The sequence below is a fragment of the Prunus persica genome, chromosome G1, assembly GCF_000346465.2.
Source record: "Prunus persica cultivar Lovell chromosome G1, Prunus_persica_NCBIv2, whole genome shotgun sequence".
In the NCBI taxonomy this organism is placed as follows: domain Eukaryota; kingdom Viridiplantae; phylum Streptophyta; class Magnoliopsida; order Rosales; family Rosaceae; genus Prunus; species Prunus persica.
The window spans coordinates 8,926,799-8,938,386 of NC_034009.1; the positions used below are offsets into that span (position 1 = coordinate 8,926,799).

Below are 11,588 nucleotides of genomic sequence, written 5' to 3' on the forward strand. Positions count from 1 at the left end.
TTCATTGTGCTTATCCAGTTTGGTTCGGGGCCGTGATTACATTGATGATATAATTAAGGAAGCAAATTTCATTAGGAACTACAAAAATGTGTGACGTTTATTGTCCAGATTAATTGAGCTGATAAACTTCTTAATCCATTTTGTCCTTATCCTTTCCTTTTTCTAGCCTTCTAATTAAGATGAGCTTCAGTCCGGTGCAATTTTTTCAAAAATTACAACTTTATCGGTAAATTTTAGAAAGTTCACCCCATTTAATAGAAATTAGTCCACCACACCTTATCAACTCTCGAGAGAATGTGTTGAAACCGAAAGGCAATCCAAATACAGTGAATGTGTTGAAATTATTATAACCATAGAAATGGAATTAGTGAATTCAAATTGGAAGCATAGATATGATTGAAAGGTGTACTTAAACCTATACCTAAACCAAAACCATATTAGAATTAGATGCGTGACTAACACTGAGTGGCTAGCTTGTGATTAAGGTGGAGCTATAGCATGATCTATCTATATATATTCTTATTCTTAATCACCTGGCCTATAAATTTAGTACAAACTTTTGTTACGTCATGAACACCATTAATTAATCCTTGAACACATGCTATGTATTTTCCTGAATTGGGTGAGCAATAGCTTTCCTAGCTACAAGCATTGGGTTGGGATTCTCAATATGGCATTTCCTCAATTGATCTTAATTATCGTCCTATACATTTCAAGCATAAATTGATGATTCTGCTTACGTTAATTATTTCTTCTTGGTCGCAATGGGACAGAGTTGAATGAAAAGCATGGATGTCAATGGCCACACATACCCATATGAGAGAAGTGTGAAACCATAAAATATAAGGTTTTGAAATACCAATCAACAGTTTACAATCGCACATGAACACTAAATGACATAGGATTCATTGTTAGGGCACCCTCCAACTTCATATACTTGCCGAAGTACCTTATTTGCCTTCTAATATCTCTCTTTTAGTTTTAATTTTTAATTTTAAGTATCCTTGTTTCGTGCCAATATCATGCATAATATAAAAAAATAAAATTAGATAGAGAGAAAAGTTCGAGTTTGTGACTTCTTTCAATATGGAAAAGAGAGATACCAATACATTACATTATGAGCTAGTCGGTAGAAGCATGACTACTCTTAATCTTAATTAAGATATAAATGCATGACGTGAAGCCTAATAAGGTTAGATTAAACGACAAATATAAGGTTGGGTCAAAACCCGCGGTACGCTGTGTGGACTAAAACCAGCCACAGATGGCGCCATATATTTGCCCATCAAGTGGATCGTTGTGGACATGAGAATAGTATTTGATTTAAATTTTAGACAGCCTACCTAGTGCCTTGACTGGAATTTCAAGTTTAAAAAATAATTTTTATTAGTCATTCATTGATATATAATTTTACACGTAAAACACGGGTCAAGCAGCTGAGTTTGATTCATGATCATCCATCACCACCAATATATATATATATATATATATATATATATATATCATATATTTTATGTACGCAATTAGTGGAACCACTTCATCTATACGCCATCAATGACGGTGTTCAACATCAAGAACATTCTCTTTTACTAAAAAAAAGTAATTAACAATTCTACTTAGGGAGTGGATTTACTATTTAAATACAAGTTTATCTTAACCACCAACTCCCAAGTTTGCTTAGCTTAAGCGTTATTTATTAGGGGTTAAAGTTTAAACTCTCTCTCTCTCTCTCTCTCTCTCTCTCATATGTGCCTCTATGATGGTAGCAAAGCAAAGCAAGCATGCTCCATTCTTAAATTGGAAGATATGATTAGGTTATTTCAGGCAGGCCCAATTAGATGAATTCAATGACAACCCAACCCATATTCAGAGGCATTAACCAAGTTTAACTAACCCGAATTTCCTTGGCCCAAAACTGAAGTTGGATTTTTAACGCTAACATGCAGGACTTTGTTATGGTGTTTATTAAACTTTCATGGTTCTGGAGTCCTTTTCAGTTGGATTGCCGTCACATATAAATATTCAACAAGTGCTACTTTGTTTTCTCAAGAAAGAATTTTGTTTTGTTATAAACTCAATTAAGTTGGTATTCAATCTGTGGTCTGGGACAATCATTCATATTGTTGTTCATTCTGGGGTTGCCATACTCGTGTGAGTGGGAAGCCTTTAATAAGTTGCAATGTTAACCGTGTGGTTGTGGGTTCGATTCCTACAAACTGCGTCAATATATTGATGTCCAAATTTGGTTTCAACTAAGGTCTAAAATATCGGTGATATCGGAAATATCGGTAGTCCAAAAATACGGAAATTTCGATAGAAATATCGGGATATTATCGATATCGATAAAATTTGAATAAAAACTACAGAAATTGTAAGAAAAACTTGGAATTTTTTATTGAAACTTTGGAGGATGCTTATTTAGTCAATTATCTATTAGTTTATCACAAAAAATTGGAAGGAAATGCATTGTATGATGGATTTAACTAATTTAAGTTGGTTATATAGCGAGCTGACAAACACTATGAGTGTAGAAAATATGTAGTAATTAATGAAAGAAGATTAAACACACTAATTTCATTTATATATAATGATTTACTATAATATTTTACATTTTATACATTGCATGGTAAGATACATAAGTGACTTAGTACCACATAGAGTTCCTATGAGGTTCAAATTTTTCACTATCTTCATCATCTCTATGTGTAGAGTAAGTGTATTATGAAGAGTAGTCATCAAATGATAAATCCCCAAAATAGTTTTGCATGTAATTGTTAACATGCCACCCATATGGATCCGAGATTGGTTGACGTTGCTCATGAGCAAAATCATTTGAAGATTGAGTATCAGATTCTTTCCATGAGCTACTCGATTCCTTCCCAAAAGGAATGAGATATGAAAGGTAGGGAAATGGTTGGTTATGAGTATAATCATAGTTACTACTTCCTACTCCAACAGAGTATGAAGTTATCGATAACAAATCATCTTCTTGACTTGACAAAATCGCCTTGCCTCTTTCTCTATAAGTATAGTCCTTCCCTATGGCACCAATTCCTGGTCTTACCCGCCTACTCCCATGGTCCTCATCTTGTGTTGCATGCGTGAAGTTTGCCTCACCAATGAAGGGGCTCATAAATCCGGGAGATGGTCCAACATAGTTTTCATATCCACCACTACCTCCAGCTCCATTATATCCTTCATCATTCCCTCATCCAGTGGTAGGCGAGTCTCCTGATCTTGTACTAGAGCTATCATTAGTATTAGCAGGATCTTGTGGTTGGGCAGGATTGGAATAAGGAGGAATTCCTCTATTTCTTGGTCTTGGGCACAAAAGTTCTTCCAAAGAGTCAGCGCTGCTAGATCCCACCTCCTCCTCTAATACTCTTTCTACATTTATCCCTTCATTACGTGCTTCTTCAGCAACTCTTAAAGCTGGGTTGACTTCATCATCATCTAAATGAAGAGGTCTTATCCATTGATAAAGTTGGTTACCCTCTGTATCATCATTTTCAGCAGCAATATCAAACACATTTAGTGGGTCACCACGGTGATGCAGGGTCTAATTTAGAATATACTTTGTGTACAACACATATAAGGGTACCATCTTCTCCAACACCGGGTCTGTATTGGTATCGAGGATTCAAGTAATATGCTGGTCAAAGAAACATATACTCTAATAAGAGAAATAAAACTTATGCAACTAAAGAAATGAATTGCAAATTATGACATAATTTATACATGCTGCATGCAAATCGTGATATAATGTTTTATACCATCGGTCATCAATTATCTTTATGACCCACTTTGCATAATGTTTTCTTTCCAATTCCTCATTCACTACACGCATGAACTCATATATTGCCCCCATAGTAGGATACACCTCTATGTCAACGATCCGTAAAACTTTGTAAAGAGGTTCAAACACTTGGCACACATGTTCTGATTGAGTCCAAAAAGAATGATCAAGAACTATACTTTCCACCATACGACCTGCATTTGAGAGCTGAAATTGTGGTTGGCCCAATCTTCGCTGGTGAATAGTTGCTTCAACCCTGATTTCTTCTTAAGTAGGTTGTCTAATGCAATATAATTGGTGGTGAATCGAGTGGTAGCTGGATGAATAATTTCTCCTTTGCAAAATTCACACATCTTTGCTAACAACTAACCGTGATTGTAAATATAATTTGTGATCGTTCTAGCTCTTTTTATGACATTAGCAATACTCTCTCTCTTCCCCATTGCCTCAAACATGAGATCAATACAATGTGCTGCACATGATGTCCAAAATACATTATGATGCTTCATTAACTTTTTTCCGGCTTTGACAAATGCAGAACCGTTGTCGGTCATGACTTAGACAACATTATGCTCTCCCACCTCCATGATCACATCCCTCAATAGTTTGTAAATATACTTGTAGTTCTTTATATGGTCTGAAGCATCAACAGACTTCAAAAAAATTGTCTTTCCCTTAGAGTATACCATGAAGTTTATGATAGACAATCTGGTCGGGCCAGTCCATCCGTCACACATGATTGTGCAACCATTAGTTTCCCACTTTGACCTCAACTTATTGACATACTCGTTAATGTCTTTGTACTCAATTTCCAAATATTTGTTTCTTACCTCATAGGGAGTAGGAGCTTGTACTCCAACACTGGCCTGTTGGCATCCCAATACGATATTTTTGACATGATGTGATGATGCCTTCTCAGCATGGACATTGTCATAGATAAAGAACTTGCTAATTAGACGCCCCATTCCCTCCTTCACATTACCTCCAGCGAAATAACTCCAAACACTCTTTTGGCCTGCTTTGGATGATTTATATAAACTTGGGGCCATTGGTGGTGTTGGTTGTGATTCTCTAACACTTGCTCCCCGTCTCATCTGTGCACCATCACTTGTCCCGAAAACTTGTGCTCTATTAGGAAGTTTGTGGAGGTGTTCTCTTTCCCATGCTGACTGTTTGGAGGCATGTAATGCTTGTTTGAAATTGCGTCACTCTTCAGGTCCCATGTCATCATCACATTCATCCTCATCGTCATCATCGTCACTGTCAACTGCTTGGCCAATGACTTCTCCTCGTAGTCCAGCTCGAATATTTTCCATTCCATGTGTTTTCTTTTCCTTCTGGTGTTGTTTATTTTTTAACAATGTGGTGATGAATGCCTTCACTTCTTGGGGAACACTATCGCATCGTTGGACATTATTTCCTGGATCTATTCCACTAAGATGATACTTAAGTCGTGTCACTCCACCACTCTTTATTATCCGACCACAATATTTGCAAATTGAGCCATTTTTGTTTCCGTCTATTGGGTCTCCATGTTCCCAAGCTGGATCACGTTTAGTAACTTCATTAGACATCTTAAACGTACCTATATTTATTTGTCATAGAAATTAGGTAATTATTTTTGGCCAAAAAATATAATAGTGACGGTTATATAAGAGAACCTAAATAATAAAGTTATTCTACAGAAGAATTAAATAGGAAGCAAAGAAAATGATTGTAGGAATTTAAGTAATTACGAAAATAATATGGAATAATAAAACCTAATAATGAATAATAATCCAATTCAGTAATAAAATAATAAATAACATTAAACATATTAAAATTATCCTAGGGAATAATTATACAACATTACTTAATTACTTCAAAGAATTAACATTTAAGAATTATTTGGTTCTCATATCACATGCACCAGTTCACACAAATTTTTTGTTGTTGTATAAATTACAATAACAAATATATAAGTTTGTAAACTTACCTTAAATATGAAACTCTTTGTGTAAAGGCCAAATAGAATCTGCATGGACCAACAAGAAAACAATAATGAAACAAGTGTAACAAAATATGATGGAAGCATATGAAGTCTTTAATAATGAATTTAGAGACAATAAATACACATGTAAGTGACCAAATAAAGAATAGAAAAATTAAAAACCACATGCCATTGACTAAGTAATTAATTGACACAATTTAAAATATAATACCACCAAAAATTTAGAATAGATAATAATAAACATGCAAATTAAATAACAATAATGAATGAGAATAACTTACTATGAACTTGTGGGGAAATTGAGGTTGATAGATGTTGAGAAAAATATGAGCATTATGTTTTGTTTTGGAGAGATGTTGAGAAACAAGGGACGGCATGAGACCATTTGATTTTATTTGTATATATAGAAATATGATTACCTAACTATATGTATAGAAATATGACTACAACTAATTAGTTAGGTGAGCGGTTGAATGGTGGGGTAAATGAGTAAGTTGAAACGTGGTGAATAGTTGAAAAGTTGAAATTTGAAATGCAGCTCGCAAGTACTGTATTATATATACTAGATTCCATAGTTTATAATCACAAACTTATGACCAGCGTGGTGGTTAAGTGGCTGCAATTTTCATAGTGGAGAGGGGTTTGAACCCCAGTGTGTGTGTGAGCATGAATGAGTTTAAATTGTTTAATTTTTGAAAATTCATATCGCGATATATTGACTATTTGAAAAAATGATAATTTCGCAGATTTTCGTACTGTGGTTTCAACTCATATATATATGAGTGGAATGATTTGTTTTATTTTATTTTAACTTTATATTTGTATTGTTTAGTGTTAATTCTATTAGAGAGATAGTACAAGGCAGGCTTAATTGGATTAATTCAATGACAACCCAACCCATCTTTAATGTTAAGCCCAATTTCCTTGGCCCAAATGAAGTTAGGTTTTAAACGCGGTTGTTGAGGAAGATATCTGGTCAATTTCTGACCAAAAAAAGATATCTGGTCAAATACCTCAAACCTCGCACGCGTTTCCGTATAGATTTTTCTCCGTCACTGTTGGAACATCGCCTTCCGGCCAATCGCAGATCCCCACGTAGTACAAAAATAAAAAACCCCCAAACGCGCGCTTTATTGATTTCCGCACATTTTTTTAAATTCTAAAGACCGAAACACTGTGGGTCCACAATCTGATCCATTTCAGAAATGAACATCGGAAAGACACTTTTACCCTTGCTTATACATCCCCCTTTGGGTCCCTTTTCGCAATAGACCTATCACGTGCAGGGCTATTAATGTAGTTAACAGCCACACAACCTCCATTTTTATATTTCCATCCAACTGACTTTACCTTTTCCGTGCTTATAAAACCTCCGCCTTCAGCACGCTTTCCTCATCTGCAAATTGCTTCAGACGCACTCTCTCTCTCTCGCATTCATTCAAACTTTTGGCTCAGATCAACTGTAAGTAACGTTCTCTTCTGTTTCCATTTACGTTCAAATTTGAAATCTCTGTATAATTTTGTTATAATAATTCTTCTGTATATACATATAAACTCAATCTTTTCTCTGTTTTTCTAATTTTTCCGAGATTAACAGAGCCTGAATATTAGAACAAAGTTGCTTTTTTTTTTTTTAAAGAAAAAGGAAAAAAAATTAGGTGATTAATTGATCAGTGTAATATACATAGAATGAGTAGTAGCAATTGTATTGGAATCTATACCATGAGGCCATGCTGTAGAATTCTCATGGGCTATGGCTCCAGAAGTTCTTCAGTTTTCGGTTCACCGCAGCCGAAATTGAACGACATAGTCACTCATAATTTGTCGAAATTACAATCGAGACGACAAAAACGTAGCTGTAATTCTCAGATTGTTGGGTACATACGTGTAATTGATCCGAATCGGAGGGTTTTTAGCGTTTCCGATTCGAATTGGGGTCAGACTAGGGTTTGCAAGACGACTAGTCGTGTTGGTAATACTAGTAGTAGTAGAAGGGGTATTTTAGTCATCCCAAATGTAGCGTCCGATATTAGGAACCATTCGACCTCGGTGGAAACTCAGGTTAATGGGAAAACCTCCTTCGAAAGTATTTATATTCAAGGTGGGTTGAATGTGAAACCTTTGGTGATAGAGAAGATTGAGACAGATCATGGTGATGTAGTTAGAGAAGAAGAGTCTAGGGTAGAGGTTAATGGCTCAAATGTAAATGTAAATATAGGTAATTCCAAGGGTTTGAATGACACCAAGGATGAGAGAGAGCTGTCTGATATTGAAAAGGAAGCCTGGAGCTTGCTTCGGGATTCAGTTGTTAGTTATTGTGGGAATCCAGTCGGAACTCTTGCTGCTACTGATCCTGCTGACAAGACACCGCTCAATTACGATCAGGTCTTCATTCGAGACTTTGTCCCATCGGCACTCGCTTTCTTGCTCAATGGAGAAGCTGATATTGTCAAGAATTTTCTGCTTCACACTTTGCAGTTACAGGTAATGTCATGATTTTTAACAGTTTCACATAATGTTATGTTGTCATTAGCTTCACTAGTTTCTGAATGTAATTGGTTGGTGGAATTTACATTTCTCATGTGGATCATATGGTTTACAGTTTAAGAATTCTATTTCTAAGTAATATAATACTTTTTATCCACAATTGGAGCATTAAAAGAACTTAGTACTTTTAACACAGTTGATGATGTAGGATCTCTAATAAAACTACAAGAAATGGTTCTTTTTAAAATGTCAGAATTTAATGTTCAACAAAGCATTTAAAAGTACAAAGGTATTTTACAAAATGGGATCACCAAATGATTCTGGAGTCATTGAAGCCACTTATCTGATTATATAGGTATCTCTGTTTTCCTTGAAAATCGCTGATGACAATACTAAGTTATTTGTTGTTGGTGAACTACACGTTCACACTAGGTCTTCTAAACAACTTTCAGTCATGTTAATATGATAATGCTATAAATTGTTCTTCTCCCAGAAAAAATTCTTGAACCAATGTTAATTCAATTTTGTTGCTAGAGTTGTTGATTCTGAGATTTTTTTCATTGTCCCTTGCTTTCCTTGTATAGGAAATTTTACCAGTTTGTTACTTTAATCGATACCTCTATGGTGATGTAAAAACAGAAATTGGCATGCTGTTGAAATATGTTTTGGTAAAAATTTGATTCCTCATTGAGCATTGGCACATTTTTTTGACATCTCATCTAATTAACTTTGTTTTGGTCTTTTGTTAGAGCTGGGAGAAGACGGTTGACTGCCACAGCCCTGGGCAAGGGTTGATGCCGGCAAGCTTTAAAGTTAAGACTGTACCTCTTGATGGGATGAATGGAGAATTTGAGGAAGTTTTAGATCCTGATTTTGGTGAATCAGCCATTGGCCGTGTTGCACCTGTTGATTCAGGTAATCTAATTGTATTTTGCTGGTCGCTGTGTCATGTGTAAAGTAATAGTTCAGTTTTATTAGAGTTTCCCTATAGCTGCTCAACTGCTGCATATCTTTTTCTGTTTTCTTTTCATTTTGGGTTGGGCTAAGTGCTGCATTCTTGATGTTCAATAAACAATCTTTCATGGTATAGTTTTAGGAGAGCATATGGACATTACAATCTTAGAATAGGCATAAATAGTGTTTGATTTTTATTTTAACTACTTTGACAGGGTTGTGGTGGATCATCTTGTTGAGAGCTTATGGAAAGATCACTGGTGATTATGCATTACAAGAAAGGGTAGATTTCCAGACAGGCATAAGGCTGGTCCTTAATCTGTGTTTAAAAAATGGATTTGACATGTTTCCTACCCTGTTAGTCACTGATGGTTCCTGTATGATTGATAGACGGATGGGTATTCATGGACACCCTCTTGAAATCCAAGTAAGTTGGAAAATTTAAAAATGTGTAGTGCCTTTGTACATGTCATATCCTAGGCTCCTAGCTGGATGCTGCCCTGTGTTTTCCTCCTTATTTGTCCCATCATCTTGCTTGCTTCTTATTGCCTTTGGTTTTATTTACTTAACAAATCTGATTTTACAGGCGCTGTTCTATTCAGCTCTAAGATGCTCCCGTGAAATGCTCATTGTCAATGATGGCACAAAAGATTTGGTGGCTGCAATCAATAACCGACTTAGTGCACTCTCATTTCATATGAGAGAATATTATTGGGTGGATATGAAGAAGATCAACGAGATTTATCGTTACAAGACGGAGGAATATTCTACAGATGCTGTCAACAAGTTCAATATCTATCCAGATCAAATTCCATCTTGGTTAGTTGATTGGATTCCTGAGGAAGGTGGTTTCCTCATTGGCAATCTACAACCTGCTCATATGGATTTTAGGTTCTTCACACTTGGAAATCTTTGGTCTATTGTATCATCTCTGGGTACCCACAAACAGAATGAGGATATTTTAAATTTGATTGAAGCCAAATGGGATGATTTCGTGGCTCAAATGCCCCTTAAAATTTGTTACCCTGCTCTGGAGTATGAAGAATGGCGAATAATTACTGGTGGTGACCCAAAGAATACGTGAGGCTCTCAAAATTTTATTTTCTTTATTACTACCACATTGTTCTGCAAATTTCCTGACTAGATGCGTAGCTTTTTCTCCCGGTTGAAATTTTTACTTATGCACTGATTGTCTTCACTTGTAGGCCATGGTCATATCATAATGGTGGGTCTTGGCCAACACTCCTATGGCAGGTATTGATTCATTCAACGAGTTTCTTTGGATTGTTCCCCTTTCTATTGGGTTCTTTTTGTGGGAGGGATCCAGACATTTGGGAGAGTTATTATTACCGTATTCCGCATCCAGATTATCTGATTTCTGTAACTGTCCTCTGTTATTATTTCAGTTCACCTTGGCTTGCATCAAGATGGGCAGGACCGAGTTAGCACAAAAGGCAGTGGATTTGGCAGAGAAGAGGCTTTCTGCGGATCAGTGGCCTGAATATTACGACACGAAAAGTGGGAGATTTATAGGCAAGCAATCCCGCCTTTTCCAGACGTGGACGATTGCTGGTTACCTAACCTCAAAGATGCTGTTGGAGAACCCTGAGAAGGCATCGTTGTTGTTGTGGGAGGAGGATTATGAACTTCTGGAGACTTGTGTTTGTGCACTCACCAAAACCGGTCGAAAGAAGTGTTCTCGCTTAGCTGCAAAATCTCAGATTGTTGTTTAGCGAGAAGGATCTCTTTATGCTCATAGGGATTCTTGGCACAGTGGTGGGGTAACTAATAAAACCATACCAGATGATTTGGTGGTGACTTGGTCTAAAACAAGAAAAGGCATTAGAATTTCACTAACAGCCAGCTTGTGTAAAATACATATTCTGTAGAACATTGATTGAAAGTACAGATTGATTTGTGGTTGAAAGGCTGAGTTTTAGGAGAGCCTTTTAGCCCATATAGCCTATCTTTTTATGGCTCAACAATTCCATGTATCATGTACGCTGTTTAGACGATTTAACAAATTGCTTTTCTTATTTCATTTTGTGGATCGAAATTAGGTTTGTCCGAGTTCAAGATTAGTTCAAGATTATTCCACTTTAAACTTGAATTTTGTCTTGAATCGTATGATCGTATCCAAGCAAAATACAGAAAAATAAAAATAAAAATAGATTTCCGGAAAATGAGTCGTTTTGCTGAAAGGCATTGCAGGTTTGTGTGTATATATATAGCACGTTACACAGAGACACCTTCTCGCGCCTTAAGCTAAGTTGCAGGAAGCAGTTGGGGAGCACATTGTGTGTGTTGTGTAGGGACAATACCACATTAGTCTTACATCTAACACACATCACATGACCAGTT

General features: G+C 36.1%; 1 protein-coding gene across 1 annotated transcript; it reads left to right on the forward strand.

Moving 5' to 3' along the window:
* LOC18788228 (alkaline/neutral invertase A, mitochondrial) lies at window positions 7,175-11,283 on the forward strand. Its single transcript, XM_020554313.1, has 6 exons — window positions 7,175-8,270; window positions 9,023-9,188; window positions 9,443-9,654; window positions 9,814-10,307; window positions 10,433-10,481; window positions 10,634-11,283. Exons 1-6 carry the CDS (start codon window positions 7,476-7,478, stop codon window positions 10,958-10,960), a joined length of 2,043 nt encoding a protein of 680 aa, XP_020409902.1. The 5' UTR covers window positions 7,175-7,475; the 3' UTR covers window positions 10,961-11,283.

What these genes read in the sequence shown, in the direction of transcription:
- LOC18788228 (XM_020554313.1), top strand. Translation starts at nt 7,476, where the DNA reads ATGAGTAGTAGCAATTGTATTGGAATCTATACCATGAGGCCATGCTGT. An exon ending in GACACCCTCTTGAAATCCAA is followed by an intron (nt 9,655 to 9,813) that starts GTAAGTTGGAAA and finishes CTGATTTTACAG; the next exon opens with GCGCTGTTCTATTCAGCTCT. An exon ending in GGCCAACACTCCTATGGCAG is followed by an intron (nt 10,482 to 10,633) that starts GTATTGATTCAT and finishes TTATTATTTCAG; the next exon opens with TTCACCTTGGCTTGCATCAA.